The sequence below is a fragment of the Podarcis melisellensis genome, assembly GCF_964234715.1.
Source record: "Podarcis melisellensis genome assembly, chromosome: 16".
NCBI lineage: Eukaryota > Metazoa > Chordata > Lepidosauria > Squamata > Lacertidae > Podarcis > Podarcis melisellensis.
Genome location: NC_138533.1, coordinates 19,038,945 through 19,058,148, shown reverse-complemented (window position 1 = coordinate 19,058,148; position 19,204 = coordinate 19,038,945). Strand labels below are relative to the sequence as shown.

The 19,204-nt window shown below is 49.0% G+C and overlaps 1 protein-coding gene across 2 annotated transcripts in view; it reads left to right on the top strand.

The window, feature by feature from the left end:
* Positions 1–19,204, top strand: part of SPTBN2 (spectrin beta, non-erythrocytic 2) — a 98,580-nt gene that overhangs the window by 63,120 nt on the left and 16,256 nt on the right. For both annotated transcript variants that reach the window (XM_081892185.1, XM_081892186.1), the window contains 17 exons: positions 704–877; positions 2,262–2,353; positions 2,636–2,716; positions 2,936–3,051; positions 3,875–3,987; positions 5,111–5,298; positions 7,737–7,854; positions 8,779–8,937; positions 9,730–10,032; positions 10,704–10,857; positions 11,210–12,080; positions 12,802–12,939; positions 14,404–15,160; positions 16,764–16,966; positions 17,615–17,705; positions 18,269–18,415; positions 18,881–19,144. In XM_081892185.1, coding sequence (XP_081748311.1) covers positions 704–877; positions 2,262–2,353; positions 2,636–2,716; positions 2,936–3,051; positions 3,875–3,987; positions 5,111–5,298; positions 7,737–7,854; positions 8,779–8,937; positions 9,730–10,032; positions 10,704–10,857; positions 11,210–12,080; positions 12,802–12,939; positions 14,404–15,160; positions 16,764–16,966; positions 17,615–17,705; positions 18,269–18,415; positions 18,881–19,144 — 3,969 coding nt within the window. The remainder of the gene's footprint in view (positions 1–703; positions 878–2,261; positions 2,354–2,635; positions 2,717–2,935; positions 3,052–3,874; positions 3,988–5,110; positions 5,299–7,736; positions 7,855–8,778; positions 8,938–9,729; positions 10,033–10,703; positions 10,858–11,209; positions 12,081–12,801; positions 12,940–14,403; positions 15,161–16,763; positions 16,967–17,614; positions 17,706–18,268; positions 18,416–18,880; positions 19,145–19,204) is intronic.

Below are 19,204 nucleotides of genomic sequence, written 5' to 3'. Positions count from 1 at the left end.
CATCCCCACACCAACCCTGAAATGTAGTTGAGGATGAGAGGCAATGATTGTCACAAGGTCACCAAATGAGTTCCGTGGCTGAGCATGGATTTGTTCCCTACTCTCCTAAACCATAGCCCAACATTCTAACCTCCGACACCACCACTGGCTGAGCACCTGCTCTGCATGCAAAAGCTGCATGCAAAAGCTCCTTGGCTCCATCCCTGGCATCTCCAGGTAGGGCTGGGAAAGACTTTAGGAACATAGGAAGCTGCCTTATAATACTCAGTCTGACTGGTGATCTTTCTAGCTTAGCATTGTCCACACTGACTGGCAGCAGCTCTCCTGGGTTCTCTGGCAGCCCTTCCTCACAGACCTACAATTGCCAGAGTGGTTTAACAATCAATCCCTCATTCCAGGGAACTTAGGGAATTGTAGCTCTGTGCTGGGAATAGGGGTCTCCTGGCAACTCTCTGTACCTTTAACAAACTACATCTACCAGAATCCTGCGGGGGAAGCCACGACTCTTTTAAAGTGATGGTGTGCTGCTTTAAATGTTTGGTGTACAGTAAATGGAATTAGAAATGATAGGTGTGCTTGGTGGCAGAGGAAAAGCACTCTGCACCAGCTCATGGAAACTACACTCATCCCCTGGCAGAGTTACTGGTTAAAATTAAGGCCTCTCTCTCTCTCTCTCTTTCTCCTCTCACCCTGCTTTTGTTAGCCGAAGCCGACTAAGGGCCGGATGCGCATACACTGCCTGGAGAACGTGGACAAGGCCCTCCAGTTCTTAAAGGAGCAGCGCGTCCACCTGGAGAACATGGGCTCACACGATATTGTTGATGGCAACCACCGATTGACCCTGGGCCTCATATGGACCATCATTCTCCGCTTCCAGGTACAACCTGAGCCATGCCTTTTCCCCTTTCCCTCCCCCTTAAGGAACTTGCCTTGATTTCCCCTTGACTGGCTCCCCGAAATGCCAGCCTCAAGAAGGACCCCTCTCTCCTGCTGTCCATTCCCTGCAACTAGAGTGATACATATACTGCATTTCCATGGAAGTGCAGAAAAAGAGCAGGTTGTTGTAGTAGAGATGCAGAATTCCACTTCTTCAGCTCCTCCACCTTCCTCTCAAAAGGGGATGGGGAGCAGGTTTCTAGCCCTCATGGCTGCAAATACTATCTTAGAAGCATGCGTGCAGAAAAACAGCTAAATAATAATTTCAGCAGTTGGCAGGCAGCAGAAGGGGCATCAGTCTTGTTCTCCCGTTCTGTCTAGCAGCTAGCAAAAAAGCCAAATTCTGCAATAGGCCTGAAACTTATACAGGGGTTATGTTCTGGGGGTCTGTCCAAACTGGCTTGCTGAGTGGCAAGAGCCTCATAGGACCTTACAGAACACGGTAAGCAAGGCAGAGGGCTTTCCTTCCTGAAGCAGGAAAACCCAGCGTGGAAAGAATTGTTAAAGCCCTTTTGCCTTGCCTTTGCCTTGCTCTGGAGTCTCTTGTGAGATCTTGCACAGCGGCTTTTGACCGTTTTCCTTTGCTCTCCTGCTCCCTTCATATTTATTTATTTATTTATGAAGCGTGCAAGGATGCAATCTTGTAAGTGAATTGCACATACGTTTCAGGCCTACTGTGCAGAGTAAGAGACATGTACAGCGTTCCTTAATTTGTATAAGTCACACAGTTTGCAGAATTACCTTTCGGTGCAGAATTTGGATTGGTTTGTGGCAGGTTTTATTTTTTATTTTTAAAAAAATCAGAGTTTGAATATATGTAGCATGTATAAATGCAGCTCTGTTCATCCTCAGCTCTGATTAATCATAGGAAAAGCCCTGGTGGATCAGGCCAAAGGCCCTTTTAGTCCAACGTCCTGTTCTCATAGTAGCCAATCATAAGCCCTAATGGGAAGCCCACATACAAGCACACTCTTCCCATTGGTGACTCCCAGCAAATGATATTTACAGTGGTAGCTCTGGTTACAAACTTAATTCATTCCGGAGGTCCGTTCTTAACCTGAAACTATTCTTAACCTGAGGTGCCACTTTAGCTAATGGGGCCTCCCGCTGCGCCGCCGGTGTGCAATTTCTGTTCTCATCCTGAGGTAAAGTTCTTAACCTGAGGTACTACTTCTGGGTTAGCGGAGTCTGTAACCCGAAGTGTTTGTAACCTGAGGTGTTTGTAGCCCGAGATAACACTGTATACGCATTCTGTCTCCAATACGCATTCTGTCTCCAATAGTGAAAGGAGAACTGAGATATTGTTATTCTGTCTTCTTTTGTAGATCCAGGATATCAGTGTGGAGACAGAAGATAACAAGGAGAAGAAATCCGCCAAGGATGCCTTGCTGCTTTGGTGTCAGATGAAAACAGCCGGGTAAGGGAATAAGTGGGGGACTGTGAGCCAGGGGTTTCCCCTTCCCTGTTTGGGCTTGAGGTTAGGAGCTGGCTGCCTCTGAGGCTAAATCCAGCTCAGCTAGATGTGACACAACGAAGGTTTAATATTACTACACTTGGATGTTTCAAGAAGCCAGAAGTGGAAATATGCATTTCAGTTGTTGTGACCTGTCTCGAATGTTCAAGGGAGGGATGGGTTCAAGAATGCAAAGCAAAGCAAAATAAATAAGCCTATTCCCTGCCCCCCGCTGTGTGTTTACAGGTACCCGAATGTGAATGTCCACAACTTCACCACCAGCTGGAGGGATGGCCTGGCTTTCAACGCAATTGTCCACAAACACAGGTCAGTGGAGGTTGGTTGGGGCCTGTCATGGCTTTGTAGCAGCTCGCTCCACCTTGTATGCTTTGGGGGAGGGTAAGGCTATCAGTTGCCACTGTGAGAACAGTGTCTTGCACTAGATGGGCCACTGGCCTTGTCATGAAGTAGTGATTCTGCGAGCAAATATCGCTGATCTGTCAGGCTGCTCTTATGTTCTTATGCTTACTTTGGTGTCTTCATCAGGCCAGACCTGATAGACATTGACACCCTGAAGAAATGCAACGCACACTACAACCTCCAGAATGCCTTCAACATTGCCGAAAAGGAACTGGGCCTCACCAAGCTTTTAGACCCTGAAGGTGAGCTCAGCAGGGAGGGCACCTGGATCTCTGTTCCTGTTTGTCTCTGTTGGCTTGGCCACATATTTGTTTGCTTTAAAAAACCACACACAAAAATCAAACCTCCTAAGTCGTTTGCAAAAAAGAAAAGAAAAAGGAAAAAAAAGAATTTACCTTAAAGTTATCAGTAAAAGTGAAAATTAAAAGCAGATTTTAAAACAGTAAAAATGGAATTTAAACCAGCAGTTTAAATAGCTTAAAACACATGTCAGCTTGTACATGTCAATGGGCAAGGAGTTCCAGAGTGTAGGAACTGCCACAGTCTAAAATTGGTTCCTCATTAGTGCAAAATGAACTTGTAGAAGTGCTAGTTTTGCAGAGGAAAGTGGATGAGTGGGTGCATACAAGGTAAATTGGTCCGAAGGGCTTTATATACTAACAGTTGCACCTTGAACTTGGACCAGCAAAAAATCAGCAGTGAGTATAGATTTCTGAGCTGTGGTGTTATATGCTGACTGGATATCATGCCTGTCAACACTGTAGCATTCTGCGCTAACTTTAGTTTTCAGGCAAAGCGCAGAGGAAGCCCTACAGAGAAAACATTGCAGTAATCCAGTATCGAAGTTATCAGTGTCTGCACTACTGCGGTCAAGCTTTCCTGGTCCAGGAATTAGTCGCAGCTGCCATGACAGCCAACCATTGTAAAAGGCACCTCTAGCCTCCAAGGCTCCCTGGGCCTCCAGTGACACTGAACAAACTAAAATGATGGTGGTGACCATCTGGAAAAAGAGCCGTTCTTTGCCCGGTTTCTCTTGCTCCTCTTTATTCTTCCACTTCTCCCTAGATGTGAATGTGGACCAGCCTGATGAGAAGTCCATCATCACCTATGTGGCCACTTACTACCACTACTTCTCCAAGATGAAAGCCTTAGCCGTGGAAGGGAAACGGATTGGGAAGGTACCATGAAGAGGGCTGTGGTGGGAGCTGGGGAGCGCTGGGAGCCGAAATGCACTTGGATTCCAATGCCACCGGGGTTGAAGGAAGAAGGGCAGGCATTTGAGGAGATGGGTGATATATTTTGCTGGGACAACCTGTGTGCAGGAGGTAGCTCAGTTGGTTAGGGCGTGGTGCTGATAACCCCAAGGTTGCAGGTTCGATACCTATACGGTACAGCTTCATATTCCTGCATTGCAGGGGATTGAATTTGATAGTCCTCAGGTTCCCTTCCAACTCTAATATTCTATTATTCTTCCAATTCTAAAATTCTATTATTCTTAAGTGCAGAAAAAGCTTTCAGTCTTCACCAAACTCGTTCTCAGGGTGGGGTGAGTGGGTGGCAAACAATGCAGAACATTAAAAGGATATTTTGGGTGCTTTTAAAAGTACAACTCCAGATCTTACACCAGGAATGTCTATTCTCTGTCCTTCCAGATGTTGTTGGACCTGCAGCCAATGGTCAGGGATGGTGGACGTGTAGTCTAGCAACATCTAGAGGGACACACAGTCCCATATCTCTGGTTCCCTTCCCTACCCTGCCATGTGGTTTGCTCTGTCTCTAGACTCAGCTCTGCCATCTATCCAGGGCAGGACTGGACCACAGCTGAGATATATAAGGAGCCGAGTTATAAGCAAGATTAGATTGTTTTATCCATTTTGGGACTGTTTGGATCAGCTGGTCTGCAAGAGAGCTTGGTTTAGATCAGATTGGATTATTTAATCCCATTTATCTGGCCCGAAGACTCCCAAAGTGGATTATAAAATTTAAAAAGAATGAAACAAATCGGAAAGCCAAACAGCACCAGGTCTGGGCATGCTCAAACATTCACCCTTGCCCATATTCTCCCTCAAGAAAGGCAGGGTAAGAGAAGGCAGCATTAGTCACTGTTTCCTAAAGGTGCTTGTAGCACCCAGAGGTGACGTAACCAAAAACTGCCAGCACGTCAGATTGGGCCAGGATGCACATTAGGCAGCCATTGCAGGTGAGGCAAGTCTAGACCAACATGCTTCGAGGAAGGGGTGCGGGTCTTTTGGCCACCAGCCCCTTCCCAGGGTGTCTGAGTGATGCAGGTTCCCGCAACAGGTCCTGGACCATGCCATCGAGGCCGACAAGCTGATAGAGAAGTACGAGACGCTGGCCTCTGACCTTCTGCAATGGATTGAGCAGACCATCTTGACACTGAATGACCGGAAGCTGGCCAACTGTCTGAGTGGAGTGCAGAACCAGCTGCAGGCCTTCAACACCTACCGCACTGTGGAGAAACCCCCCAAGTAAGTTCTGGCCTTTGTGGACCTGGCAGTGAGCGAGGAGGAAGATATTCAGTGGGGTCATGGTAAATCACATGTAGGGAGCCTCAGGCACAGGGGGACAGACGTGGTCCTCCAGGCTCTCAGAACTCTTCCCAGGTCACACCCCAGTAGGGGGAATATATATAAAAATTAAAAAAAAACTGTCCAGTAGCACCTTAGATACCAACTAAGTTTGTTCTTGGTATAAGCTTATTAGCTTGGTATAAGTGTGCATGCACTCAACAGCTTATACCAAGAACAAACTTAGTTGGTCTCTAAAGTGCTACTGGACAATTTTGACTGTCAAACCAACATGGCTACCTACCTGAATCTAGAACCCCGGTAGGGGGAGTTGTTGGATGCTGAAGAGGCAACGGGATTTAGTGAGCAAGGAGAGCCTGTGACAAGGTGTAGTTCAGACTCAGAGGCTGAAGTAGAGGAGGGGTGTGAAACAAGGGGCTGCAGAAGAATCCCAGGAGTCTGTCTCTCTGACTGCAACAATCTCCCCCCCCCCCCCAATCTCCAAGGACATGCAGGATGATGCATACGGCAGAACAGAGATTACAGGTTCCCGATGCAGTTTGAGACTGCTTGGGAAACATCCAGCAGAGGAGGATTCTTAGAGGGGGTTGAAGGCAGGGGGCCGTCAGTCTTGGCAACTGCTGTATAGGGGCAAGACTTGCTGGGTAGTGTAGCTGAGTTGAATGCTGTTTCTTTGGATAAAGAGTTAACTTCTCTGACAAATTGCTTCTTCCTTGCTGACCTGCATCCTTCTCAAGTGCATTTTGCCTGGGTGCAATATGTCCTTGAGTTGGGGTAATATTACTTGCTTGTCTTAATGGGGGAAGGAGGTGTGTGTGTGTGTGTGTGTGTGTGTGTGTGTAGGAACCTGTGACTTGTCTGTGGCTTTGCAAACTTTACAAAGGCAGAAGTCGCACCTGCTGCTCCACCCATGGCCCCACCTTCCACTGGCATGTGGGCCCTGGAAGCCTGCCAAGGAGGGAAGGTGGCCCTTGGGGCTGCAAAAGGCTCCTGTGGCTAATGATTGAAGTGCAAGAGCTCATCATGGCAGCCACCCTAGCCATGCCCACAAGAAGAGCCCAAAGTGCAGGCAGACACACACACACACACACAAGCTTCCATCCCGCAAGAGCTGCAATTTACAGCACAGTGCCCAATTTGTTAGAATTAGCTGGCAGTCATAGAACAGAAGAAGTAAAAATCATTGAACATTAACAAAAGATTTTTAGCCAGGTGAAATACTACCTTTAGCTTCTAATTAGGAAAGCAAACAATCTTTCAAAAAAGCGTTACCGCCTTTTCAACTGCTAGCCTGAAATAGCAACGCCATCAAAAGGGGGGGGGGGGAAATACAATATCCTGCCTCTGCTTGATTATATTTCCTCATTCTCTCCCTTTATCTATGCCAGGGGTGGGGGACCAGTGGGTCACATCAGAAGCCAGCCAATCCTTTGCATTTCACAGGAGATAATTGATCTCACCCTAAAGCTGCGGGCCTTACATTTGGTGCCAAATTTAAATTAAATGCAAAGGAACAGGGCGCACTCTTAAACCATGAACTCCCAGTTGCTCCTGGGCAACCCCAGCTTTACCTGTCTCTCATCAAGTGCCCTATGGCATCAGGTGAGTGACAGGTGATGTGTGGCTGGCCAAGAATGGTCTCATGGGCCAGATGGGGTGATCTGGTGGGCCTAAATTGGACCATGGGTTGGAGGTTCCCTGTTGTTGCTCTGTACTATCACAAACAAACTTGAAAGACCCAGGCACTTGCCTGAAGAAGGAAGTTCCATCAATTACTGTGGTGCTCCAGCAGATGGTGGCATCACTTCAGCTCTAAATAAAGTCCCAGAGCTGCTTGCCCTGCATAGCCCCTCCACCACAGTGCTGGAAAACATGCACTATTGTTGTGGCTGCTGGAAGAATGTGTGTCCGTCTTCTGTAGGGATGTTGGGAGGCAGTGATTTCCATCACGTGTTCACTGCAATCAGTGCTGTTGCTGTTCTGTTGCAGTTCGGCTTCTGTTAAAACCTACACTGTTCATCTCACTATTTGCCAAGGCCGAAGCTAACATAATTGATTGCATGATTAATTTCGGGGGAAGAGAAACGTCAAAAACAATGCAGAAAATAGTGTAATGTAACATTTGCAGACTAAGAAAACAATCATAGTAAGTGCCATTTGTGTGTGATTTCCATATAAATTGTTGAAATTTCTGCTCCAATTTCCAGTGGAATTCTCTGACTTACAAAGTCTCCTGAAATTTCCTGCATGCTCTTAACAGTGAAAAAGGGGCCTCATGCAAAGTAGTTTTGAAATGTGCATTCTTGCTCCTAAACCTGGCTTGCTGTTCTCCTTTCTCCCTCCGCCCACCTCCTCTGCACGCATTATCCTACTCCCAGGTTCACAGAGAAAGGCAATCTTGAAGTTCTGCTTTTCACCATCCAGAGCAAGATGAGAGCCAATAACCAAAAGGTTTACACGCCACGAGAGGGGAGGCTCATCTCTGACATCAACAAGGTGAGTGCCATGGACTGGCTGGACGAAGAGGTGGGAGGCTCCAGCCAGGGAACCCCCAAGAGAAACCCTAGAGGAGGAAGGCTCAGAGCCAAGGGATTGGTGGTGGAACACTGGGGGTCAGAGAGCAACTGATACTACTGAACTTGATGGCCCAACTGGGCTGTTAGGGTACAAGGCAACTTTCTGGGTCCCTGTGCTGACTGGTCGGGGGTTGGGCCTGGGACATTCTGCATGCATAGCATGTGCTCTAAGTTGTGCCCCCACCACTGGAACTTAGCACACTGCCTTAGACTGAGTCTGGCAACTTGTTCATGTTGCCAGGATTATTGACACTGGGCTCCACTGCTGAACTTGCTCTGCAGAACTGTGGGGTGGAAGGGTGGTGTACTTAGGACCTGTCCATTTGCCCAAGGAAGCACACTTGAGAGTATATTTTGTTGGTGTTCCTGGGTAGCTGAGGCCTAGTGCTTACCAATCTACAGATGTTAAATATGTGTGTTGTATTTGGAGCAGTGTCTCAATCTACTAGAACCACCTTGATTTTAAAGAAATGCAGGCTGGAAACACATTATACGATGAAGCAAACAAATAGTTATGTCCAGGTTCAGCTGGTATTTGTCGATTCCAAATAGAAGCCGTCAGCCAACAATGATTAATGATTAATAGGCAAGTCCATTCATTTGGGCAATTTCCTGGAATCTGGATTTAATTTTAATCAAGAATCAGCTCATGAACTCATTTCCAGTTGAGCACTGCAATAATAATTAGAATAATAATGGGGGCATTACCTCTGAGCATGTGCAGAATGCCTTGAAAATTCTGCAGCCAAAGCTTCAAAGCAAACTGAATCACTTCTCCTTTTAAAGAAATTAAAACACTTGTTTTGGAAATGTTTGTCTCCATGATTTCCTTCCTCCTCTACAGGGCTGGGAGCGGCTGGAGAAAGCGGAGCATGAGAGAGAGCTGGCGCTGCGCAATGAGCTGATTCGGCAGGAGAAGCTGGAGCAGCTGGCAGCACGCTTCGACCGCAAGGCAGCCATGCGTGAGACCTGGCTGAGTGAGAACCAGCGCCTCGTCTCCCAGGTCAGTGAAAGGAGGAGGAGGAGCATTTAGGTTGTGTCTAGGGGCAGATCCACACCATGCATTTAAAGCACATCCAATGCACATTTAAAGCATATGACGTCCCCCAAAGAATCTTGGGACTGCATTCAGCTTCATTGGGACCTTTGAAGGTGACTTGGAAACTACAGTTAATCCAGAATATGGCTGCCAGACTGGTGACTGGGAGCGGCTTCCTAGACCCAGCTAAAGGATCTTACATTGGCTCCCAGTAGATTCCGAGCACAATTCAAAGTGTTGGTGTTGACCTTTAAAGCCCTTTGGTTCTGCATACCTGAAGGAGTGTCTCCAACCCCATTGTTCAGCCCGGCCTCTAAGGGCCTTCTGGCAGTTCCTTCACTGTGAGAAGTGAAGCTACAGGGAACCAGGCAGAGGGCCTTCTTTGTAGTTGCACCTGCCATGTGGAATGCCCTCCCATCAGATGTTAAGGAGATAAACAACTATCTTCTGACTTTCTGAAGACATCTGAAGGCAGACCTGTACAGGGAAGTTTAAAATGTCTGATGTTTTAGTGTGTATTGTATTTGATTTTATTTACTAATAACAATAATAATTAGAGGGAAAACTTGCTCTATTCACTTTCCCCATGCCATGTATTGAGGAGAATCGCTCCATTCCCTTGATCATTTTGGTGGCACTTTTCTGAACCTGAAGTGTCTGTCTCTCTGTCTGATCTGTGAGAGTGGGAGGGACGGACAACTTTACCCCAGAACCCTGAAGAATGAGATTCTTTCTCTCTTGCTCTGCAATCTGCAGGATAACTTTGGCTTGGACATTTCGGCGGTAGAGGCCGCGGTGCGGAAACATGAAGCCATCGAGACGGACATCGTGGCATACAGTGAGCGTGTGGCAGCCGTGAATGCGGTGGCAGCCGAGCTGGAGGCGGAGGGCTACCATGATATCAAGCGGGTGTTGGCGCGCAAGAACAACGTGGCGAGGCTCTGGGACTACTTGCGCGAGCTGGTGGCTGCTCGCCGGGAGCGCCTGATGCTCCATTTCGAGCTGCAGAAGATGTTCCAGGACTTGGCCTACCTCATGGATTGGCTGGAAGAGATGAAGGTAGCTGGCGAGGCTGTGGTGTGCAAGAGGGGTGATGCTTGAGAGTGCATTTCCTGTATTGGAGGGGTGTATGTGTTGGACTAAGCCACCTTTGAGGTCGTGTCCAGTGCTATGGATTGCATCTGAATAGGGGATGAGGCCATAGCTCCATGGGAGACCACCTGCCCTGTACACAGAGGATCCCAGCTTCAACCCCCAGCATCTCCAGGTAGGGCTAGGAGAGAACCCTGCCTGAAACCTTGGAGAGTTGCTGCCAGTCAGTGTATACAACACATAGCTAGATGGACCAATGGGTCTGACTTGGTGTGAAGCAGTTTCCAGGGTTCCTATTGCTACCAGATGCAGAAACCTCTGAAGCCAACAGGAGTGTTGCCTTTGGGCCCTGTCCAGGGCAGCAAAATAAATTGTCCTGGAGTCAATGACTGCTGAGGTCCTTTCCAATTCTGATATTATGAATTCACAGGTTATTATTTATTTCTACTGGCCGAGAAAGAGAAGTGAGGGAGCTTCATATTTAGGGACTCACCTGCCCTGGAAGACCCTAGTGGGGAGAGGGAAGGGCAGCTTTGCCTAGGAACCCCCTTCATCTTTTTTATTGGGTCCCCAAGCAGGGTGGTTGAGATGAGGCCAGGCGTCAGGTCCCCCTCATCCCGTGCTGCCTTTCCTCACAGGGCCGCCTTCAGTCTCAGGACTTCGGGAAACACCTGCATGGCGTGGAGGACCTGCTGCAGATCCACGCTCTGGTGGAGGCCGACATCTCCGTCCAGGCCGAACGGGTGAAAGCCATCAGTGCCGCTGCCCAGCGCTTTGCCACCCCTGGGGAAGGTAAGAGCCTCGGGAGCTTGAAGAGGAAGTATGGATGAAGGGAGGGAGGGGGAACAGAGTGGGAGTGCCCTTGGCTCCCCATTTCAAAACCTTATCTCGCAACTTTCCCCTCTTTCCTATCCTTCTTGCTGTTCCCTGAGACTTCCACAGCAGTTGTAGGACTCTCTGTGCAACATGGGATTTGCTAAGATGATCAGTGTGACTCCACTGCCAATTATCATTCCTTTATTGTGGGTAAAATGGTAGGTGTAGGGAGCAGGTTGAGGCCCAAGTAGGGAGCGTCAATTTCTGCTGCAGATTTTGCGAAAGTTGACAGGAATGCGGCTCCTCACTTCGGTTTTCCTGCCTGCAGCTTACAAGCCCTGTGACCCCCACCTTGTCCAAGAGCGTGTGGCAACACTGGACCGGTGCTATCGGGAGCTAGTGGCATTGGCAGCGCAACGGCGTGCCAAACTGGAAGAGTCGCGCCGCCTTTGGAAGTTCTTCTGGGACATGGGCGAGGAGGAGGCCTGGATCCGGGAGCAGAGCCAGATCCTGTCGTCGGGCGACTTCGGCAAGGACCTGACGAGTGTGTTGCGCCTGACCAGCAAGCATAACGCCTTCCGCGACGAGATGAGCGGCCGTGCTGGCCCGCTGCAGCAGAGCATAGCCGAAGGGCGCCAGCTGGTTGCTGAGGGCCACTTTGGGGCTGCCGAGGTGGCCGAACGGATCCGGGAAATCGAGGAGCAGTGGGATCAGCTGGAGGCGCTGTCCCGAGAGCGGGAGCAGCGCCTTCTCCAGGCCTCCAATCTCTACCAGTTCCAGGCGGACGCCAACGACATGGAGGCCTGGTTGCTGGATGCGCTGCGCTTGGTGTCCAGCTCTGAGGTGGGCCATGATGAGTACTCCACCCAGAGCCTGGTGAAGAAGCACAAGGATGTGGAGGAGGAGATCCACAACCACCGCCCTGCCCTCGACGCCCTCCACGAGCAGGCCCGGAGCCTGCCCCCTGCCTTTGCCCATGCCCCTGAGGTGGACGGGCGGCTCCCTGCACTGGAGCAGCGCTACGAGGAACTGGTTGCACTCGCCGAGCATCGCAAGCAAGCCCTGCAGGACGCTCTCAACCTTTACAAGATGTTCAGCGAGGCAGATGCGTGTGGGCTCTGGATTGGGGAGAGGGAGTACTGGATCGAAACGATGGATGTCCCTGAGAAGTTGGAAGATCTTGAAGTGGTTCAGCAAAGGTGAGTAGGTTCAACCAGCAGCCACCTTGTTCCCCCTTCTAGCCCAGGAGTGGAGGGCCGGTTTGTGGGTTCTTCAAAGTAAATACTTCATATTGTTTGCAGTTAATTTCTGGCAGGCCTAGGGAACATCCAGTCCATGGATTTAAGTAGACCCAGCACGAGTCCTCGTTTAGCCCATGAGGCCCATTCCCCAAATCACAGCCACCTGTCTGACACCTGACATCATACATGACATCACAGTACTATATGACATCACAGCATTACGTATTGTGTCATATGTGACTCCATTCGTTTTAAGCACTGTTACACCATTTTAGCAGACATTGAGAATCCTGAGGACCGTAGTTAGTTCAGGGTGCTGATCTCACAGAGTTCCCAGCATCCTTAACTGACTACAGTTCCCAGGATTCCCCCATGACGGTTAAAATTATAAAAGTAGTGCTTTAAACATATTGTGTGGTCGTGAGAGAGAGGAGACCTATGTTCAGAGCCTTACTTGTCCCTGAATCTTATTGGGTGACCTTGCGCCAGGTTGCTCTTATCTCTTGGACTAACCCACCTCGAAGGGTTGTTGTCAGGATAAAATGGGTGTGGTCGCCATGTACTCTGCTTTGACCTTCCTTGGGCGGAGCTGGGGGGGAGATGATGAAATGTAAATGCAGTTAATTAATAAATTAATTCAATCTCTCTCCCACTTCTCATTTGGTCCTTGTTGTCTCAGGTTTGAGACTCTGGAGCCAGAGATGAATAACCTGGCCTCCCGCATTGCAGCAGTGAATGAGATTGCGAGCCGACTTCTGGGAACTGACCACAGGAACAAGGACAGCATCCAGGCCACTCAGGAACAGCTCAATTCCAGGTGGGGATCTAGAAGTGTGTGTGTGTGTGTGTGTGTGTGTGTGTGTGTGTGTGTGTGAACAGGGAGATGGTGCAATGGTTTGAGTGATTGACAAACCTGACCCAAGATATCTGAAAGATCACCTCCTTCCCTACAGACCTTCTCAAGTGTTAAGATTGGCAGAGGCGGCCCTTAGAAGTGTGGCTTGTGTGTGTGACGGCCCCCAAACTAGAATTCTTTTCCTGCAGAGCTGTATCTGGCACCTTCATTTTATACCGTAGTTCTTGTCATATGCTCCTTACCTGAGATATTGTAGGGACGCGGGTGAGATCCCGTTGCTCTGTCCCAGCTTCTGCCAACTTAGCAGTTGGAAAGTGCGCCAGTGCAAGTAGTTAAATAGGTACCACTGTGGCAGGAAGGTAAATAACGTTTCCTTGCGCTCTGGCTTCCGTCACTGTGTTCTGTTGCGCCAGAAGCGGTTTATTCATGCTGGCCACATGACCCGGAAAACTGTCTGTGGACAAGCTCCAGCTCCATCAGTCTGAAAGCAAGATGAGTGCTGCACCCCATAGTCGTCTTTGTCTGGACCTTTTTACCTTTTTAAAAAAACCTGAGATATGTTTTTAGGACAACCTTATTCTTTCATTTGTAAAAAGTTTTGACTGATTCTAATATTATATATTAATAATATTGTGACCTGCCTATTGAAAGGTGGGTAAGAGATCTAAGCAACAACAACAACAACAACATTGTTTTGTAGAAAGTAGCTGACATTAGATTATTTCATTTTATTAAACAATAAGTAATCGTTGATATATCAATAATTTTAAATATTAGACACATAAAATTCCTATCGGGAATATAAATTAACAATTTATCATGCATGAGAAAATAGGGAACAACAACAACAACAATAATAATAATTTGCTGCCGTATTATTTTTCTGCCTTATGTGGAATAGCCCTTGAGCTTCCCACACATCAAGGTGGAGAGAATCAAAGTTATTTTGGCAAACTTGGGGTGGAAAATCTGACAGGTGCCTCTCCCAAAAACAAGTTGACTTAAGGAGATGCACAAAATTGGCCTCCTCTTTTTAGCCTCCTGTGCCCCCAAAATGCCTCTGTGGTGGGTTGGGTGGGAACCTGAACAACGTGGTTGGGGCGGCTGCTGGCTGTAAAGGGGAATCGCCCAACCTCAGCCTTAGATCCTAAAGTCAATTTAAGGAAGTTTGTCAAAGGAAAGGTTATCCTCCTCCACCTGTGCCCTATCATCTCACATTTTCCTAGAGGGTTCCTGACCAACCCCCCTCCCAAAAGGTTTTTTTGGGTTGAAGTGGCTGCAGAGGTTCCCCACCACTGGGCCCTGGACCTGAGTGGGAAATGAAGATGAAATTTTATCTTTCAATATACGAGTTTCACATTAAAAATGGAGGTGGCGGCCATGGCAGCATTGAATTGGATCTCCCCTCCTTCCCCCTTCTCTCAGGTGGCAGCAGTTCCAAGCCTTGGCCAGCCGCAAGAAGGATGCATTGACCTCGGCTCTCAGCATCCAGAATTACTACTTGGAGTGCAATGAGACCAAGGCTTGGATGCGGGAGAAAACCAAAGTGATCGAGTCCACCCAAGGCTTGGGCAACGACCTGGCAGGGGTCATGGCCCTGCAGCGCAAGCTGGCGGGCATGGAGCGGGACTTGGAGGCCATCCAGGGCAAAGTGCGGGACTTGCGGGAGGAGGCCACCCGCCTGGCAGACCAGCACCCAGAGCAGGCTCCTGCCATTTTGGACCGCTTGTCCGAAGTCGACGGGACCTGGGACGAGCTACGGGGGACCATGCGCCGACGCGAGGAGTCCCTGGGAGAAGCCAGCAAGCTTCAGGGCTTCTTGCGGGACTTGGATGACTTCCAGGCGTGGCTTCTGCGCACCCAGACGGCCATCGCTTCGGAAGACGTGCCGGCCACCCTGCCGGAGGCAGAGCGTTTGCTGAACCAGCATGAAACCATCCGGAACGAGGTGGAGCACTACAGGGGCGACTACCGGCGCTTGCGGGCCATGGGGGAGGAGGTGACGCAAGGCCACACCGATGCCCAGCACATGTTCCTTCAGCAGCGCCTCCAGGCCCTTGACACTGGCTGGAATGAGCTGGACCAGATGTGGGAGAACCGGCACCAGCTGCTCTCCCAAGCCTACAGCTTCCAGATCTTCCTGAGAGACACCAAGCAGGTGGAAGGGGTGCTCAGCAACCAGGTAAGGCACAGTTGGGGCCCACAGCCTCGGGGACCAGATGTGGCCCTCCAGAATCCCTTTAAGCCATGGGTAAACAAACTAAGGCCCGGGGGCTGGATCTGGCCCAATCGCCTTCTAAATCTGGCCCGTAGACGGTCCGGAAATCAGTGTGTTTTACATGAGTAGAATGTGCCCTTTTATTTAAAATGCATCTCTGGGTTATTTGTGGGCCATAGGAATTGGTTCATTTTTTCCCCTCAAAATATAATTTGGCCCCCGACAAGGTCTGAGGGACAGTGGACCGCCCCCCTGCTGAAAAGGTTTGCTGACCCCTGCTCTAAGCCGCCACCTCTCTCCCCAGGTCACACCCCTCAGTGGCCAGTTTTTTACCCTTTATGGCTTTTTTTTGGTTGACTGGAATGTGTCTTGGAACTCTGATGATGCCTCCTCTTTGCCTGGATCAGTGTTTCCCAAACTTGGGTCTCCAGCTGTTTTTGGACTACAACTCCCATCATCCCTAGCTAGCAGGACCAGTGGTCAGGGGTGGTGGCGTTTTTAGTCCAAAAACAGCTGGACATTCAAGTTTGGGAAACGTTGGCCTGGATGGAACAGGGAGAGGGTGTGTGAGTGTGTGTAGAAACTACAAATTTTACCTTTGTTGCTCTGCCCACTTTTGCCTCTGGCCCTGCCTACCGCTGGCACGCGGTCCCCCTAGAAGGAAATGAGGCTCTAGGGCTGGTAAAGCCTTCCCCACCCCTGAGGTGTAAAGGGTTGTAGGAACAACGATGGTGCCAGCATTGACCCATAACCTTGCAGTGCCAGGAGATTGGGACCAACTTGGGACGTGAACAGTGGTTGAGTAGGCAGGGCTTTTTTTCAGCCGGAACTTGCCAGAACTCCATTCCATCACCTTTCAGGTGGGGGTGCCATTGCCATTCTAAGAGAGCGAGGGAGGTGTTCATGGTGATTCCTGGAACCTTTTTTATAAAGAAAAATAGCACTGCAGTTATTTCCCCAAAGGAGAAAATGCAAGTGGCTACCTTGCATTCTGCGGATTTGAGAAGAAGAGAGATTGGAGGAAGATGTTGCTTCATCCGCATTTTTAAGTGAACCACTTTGATTGGCAGAACCAGTGCTGTTCCAGGTGCTGTGTAACACTCGTTCTGCATTTGTAAGAAATTGTTCTTTTAGTGTGGCAACAGCCACACTTTGCAACTCCCTGCCTATTGACATCAGGCAGGCTCCTTCAGTGTATCTTTTTTTATTTCTGTTGAAGACCTTTTTTATTTAGGCATGTAGAATATTGACACATGTTTAAATGATCTCTGATTGTTGATTTTCATTATTTTTTGAATGTTTTAAACAACTGTTTTTTACTGATATTTTAAAAATTCTTTTTGTAAACCACTTTGAGGTTTCCCGCCTCCTACAGTCAAGCTGTATATAAATTTTATGAAATAATGAAATAAACAATTAGTCTCACAGCCTAGAAATTACCCACTTTGACTCCAGGGCTTATGCAGTCTCCATTTTTCGCCTCTCCTTGTCCAGGGTGTTCTCTGATGGTGCTTTCTTGGGATGATCAACACACACACACACACACTTTTTTTTTCTTTTTTGACAGGAATATATGCTGACTCACACAAGCATGCCCAGCTCCCTCCAAGCTGCTGAGGCTGCCATTAAAAAACATGAGGATTTCATGACCACCATGGAGGCCAACGGGGAGAAGATCAAGGGGCTGGTGGACTCTGGCCGGAAGCTTATCATGGAGGACGGGCTCCACTCTGACAAGATCCAGGAGAAGGTCAATTCCATTGACAGCAGGTGAGGGGGATTACTCTGTGCAGAAACGCTGGTAGCGGTAATCTGGTTTGGAAAAGGGAGCACGATCTAGCAACTTGGAGCAGGTAATGGGCAGAAGGTCGACGAGGAAGATCTTTGGGTTATTTGCAGTAGATATAGGGAAGAGTTTCCTATTCCTGACAGACAGACTGCAGTCCTATCCATAAGCTAAGGCTTTGAGCCTCAGTGATCACCAGCTGTAAAATGGGACTTGGAAGAGTGCTGGCACCGCTTTCTGTTCCTCAAAGTTGCAAGTAAAACAGCATGTGAGACCTGCAGCAAAATATTGTAGTGTTCAGGGTTCCAGCCTTCCAGTCACCCCATTTTCCAGGATTCCCCCTTCCATTTGCTCATCACCCTTTCCGTCCCCGTCCCCCTGTTGATCATTTACTTTCTGCTCAGTTTTTTAAATGCTGTAATCCTCTGTTTTATCCTGCATTGTTCCATTTCGTTATAGCTGTTGTTTTGTGGGCCTTTCTAGTAACACTAGTGTTGAAGGGTGGGCTATATAAATTTGTAAAATAATTGTGGCACTCTCCTTGCTTCCTCTCCCAGGAAAACGGCTGTGGGCAGTATTACCAAGCAGCTCCTTCTGGTTACTTTACGCCTTGTCTTCCCTCTCTCTTCCAGGCATAGGAAAAACCAGCAGGCAGCTCAGGACCTTCTGGCCCGCCTCCGTGACAATCGGGAACTGCAGCATTTTCTGCAAGACTGTCAAGAGGTGAGCAGGATCGCCTTTGACAGATTATGAATGCCCAGCCAATGTGAATTTGATACAAGTTACATTTATTTCTGTGTTGATTTATAAACATAATATATGACAGCCATGGTAGTTTAAAATGGTATCATCGTGCTTCAAATGTACGGTGTGTGATTGTGGCCATAGTGAGCTTGGGGTCAGCATGGGTCCCCCAGCCAGAGTCATATTCCCCCACCGCCATTTTAAAAAGGCAGAGCTCAGGACAGCTGTATCCTTTCTCTGGGATCAGAGGCAGCAAGTCCCTGAATGCCAGTTGCTGGGGAACATGAGTGGGAGGGGGCTAATGGCCTTCATTTCCTTCTTGTTGACCTCCCAGGGACACCTAGTGGGCCAGTGGTGGGAAACAGGATGCCATGCTAGGCAAGTCTTCAATTGCATCATCTTATGGCTGGCTCTCCTGCCCACCTACATTGAAAACTGAGATCTATTTAGGGGAAAGTTTTTTAGCATTAGGTGTTCTTAGATTGCTGGTTCTCCTTAGGGGACTCTCACCCGATGATGCTCTCTTCCTGTCTTTCCTCCAGCTCACCCTGTGGATCAATGAGAAGATGCTGTCAGCTCAGGACATGTCATATGATGAAGCCCGGAACCTCCACACCAAGTGGCAGAAGCACCAGGCCTTCATGGCCGAGCTGGCCTCCAACAAGGGCTGGCTGGAGAAGATCCAGAAGGTGGGTCTTCTTACAAAGCCCTGAGCTGGTGCTGAAACCTCCTTGCAGTGGCATTATCACTCCTGGAAGCCCACTAATTAATAACAGAAGTAGCTGTGCATGTGTTTTGCACATGCTCAGGGGACCCCTTGGTTTTCATGCCCCGGCTTCTTTATCGGAGAGTTGCTGGGGCCTTGAGCCTGCCTTAAAGCTTGGAAGCAATCTCTGTTAATTCAATGGGTGGCTGTGGTTTCTTCGGTGGTAAGTTAAAGCACTCCCTTCTTCATGTAAGCAGGCTGAATTATAGCAGATGATGATGATGGGGGACCTGTAACAAAATGTTGCAGGGTGGAGTTTTCCTGCTGCTCAGGGGTCCAGTTAATCAGCTGTGACCTGTTCCAGGATACCCCATTCCACCTCCACTCACACTATTCCATTCCGCCCCCTGCAACATTTCCGTCAGCATCTGTGTCCTCCTTTCGGCAGGAGGGAGAGCAGCTGGTGGCCGAGAAGCCAGAGCTGGAGCCCGTGGTGAGAGCCAAGCTGGACAACCTGCAGAAGCTCTGGGAGGAGCTGGAATCCAGCACCCAGAGCAAAGCTCAGTGCCTCTTTGACGCCAACCGCGCCGAGCTCTTCACTCAGAGCTGTTCCGCCATGGAGGCCTGGCTGAGCGGCCTCCAGGCCCAGCTGCACTCTGATGACTACGGGAAGGACTTAACCAGCGTCAACATTTTGCTCAAGAAACAGCAGGTGAGTGCGTGCTGTGCGGCAGGGGTGAAGGGTTTGGCTGTGATGAATTTCCACCTGCAC